At 42.5% G+C, this 1331-nt stretch overlaps 1 protein-coding gene across 1 annotated transcript in view; it reads left to right on the forward strand.

Annotated features, from left to right (window-relative positions):
- The window catches only part of raph1a (Ras association (RalGDS/AF-6) and pleckstrin homology domains 1a), a gene marked incomplete in the record, with an annotated part of 104946 nt that overhangs the window by 54427 nt on the left and 49188 nt on the right, over window positions 1-1331 (forward strand). The window contains 1 exon segment of the mRNA XM_032515390.1: window positions 753-827. Coding sequence (XP_032371281.1) covers window positions 753-827 — 75 coding nt within the window.

Below are 1331 nucleotides of genomic sequence, written 5' to 3' on the forward strand. Positions count from 1 at the left end.
AAGGGGCTAGGGAATGCACTATGTCAATGACTGGTCCCCACAAAGATAGTGAGACACACTTGATAGTGAGACACACACCACAGCTGCATGGTAGGGCCGTTAATGCAGTTGTTCTCCTGGCTACTAGATGTCAGTTCCAAAAAAAACACTTTTCCAAATATTTTTTTTTTAGCTCAATAGCTTTAAAGTACTAAATGAAATACTTCTTGTATTCGGAGTTCTGAATTTTAGTGGCAAACATCTCTAATAAGGCAAGCTGACCAGGTGAAATGAAGCAAACCATTTCAAACCGAAATGTCATCACGTCATTTCAAAGAGGTTATGGATGTAATGGACGTTTTCAACAAATTTGAGTTACCTTTTCTTCTTTTTACGTCTGTTCTGGGGGAAATAAAGTGAGATCTTAGACGTGAAAGGAACGCACTGCATCACAAAATAACTGCTTTGGTGTGTCAATGATATACAAGACTCTACTTTAGATGGATTTTCTCCTCAGCTCATGTTCTCACTTTTCTAGTTTGGGTGAAAAAACCATTTGAGTTAGTGTGTATGACTGTTTGTTAATGTGTGTTTTAATACTTGCCATCCCAGCGTACCTACAGCATTACTGTGATCTGTTTAATATGTGTACAGCTCTCCTTCACAGGTTTCCATCTCTGCTTCACCACACAGCTTTCTGCTAAACTGCCACATGCAGCCAATCAAACCCCAGATCAAATCACCAGGACCTTTCTCTGTCTCTCTCTTTAAAGCACTCCTATCTGGACAGGGAAACCTCTCTGATTCTGAGAAACATAGCAGGGAAACCTTCCTACCTGCTGACCAAGGTGACGCCTCGTTCACTTCTGCACGCTCTTCCTCTCCTCTTGCATGGCAACGTCCTCCCATCCCTGCTTTATCTGTGTCTATATGCACGAAGCATGCCATGGCCACAATGCACGTTAACTCCTTTACCTTCCGCATGCTTCTCTCGCCATCTCCAGTTAACAGTTTGTGTGTGTGAGGGTAGTACACAGTGCTGTGGTGTGTCCTGTTTGGCAGCAGTATGTTGCTGTGTGATCCCAAAGCTTTACAGAGGCTGTGGTACGACGTGGTCTCCCCATGCGGTATCACAAAACTCTTACATTTGTGGTAACTCTCTGTGCCAGTAAACTGCAACACTAGTGTAACGGTGACCTGATGAAAACAACCAATCTATGTTTATTTTGTTTGTTATGATGGCAGAAATGCATTTTTTAGCATGAAGGTTTGCATGATGGTTTGCTTAAAGGTCCCATGACATGGTGCTTTTTGGATCCTTATGAATAGACCTTAGTGGTCCCCTAATACCA

Source organism: Etheostoma spectabile, chromosome 5, assembly GCF_008692095.1.
Source record: "Etheostoma spectabile isolate EspeVRDwgs_2016 chromosome 5, UIUC_Espe_1.0, whole genome shotgun sequence".
Classification (NCBI taxonomy): Eukaryota; Metazoa; Chordata; class Actinopteri; order Perciformes; family Percidae; genus Etheostoma; species Etheostoma spectabile.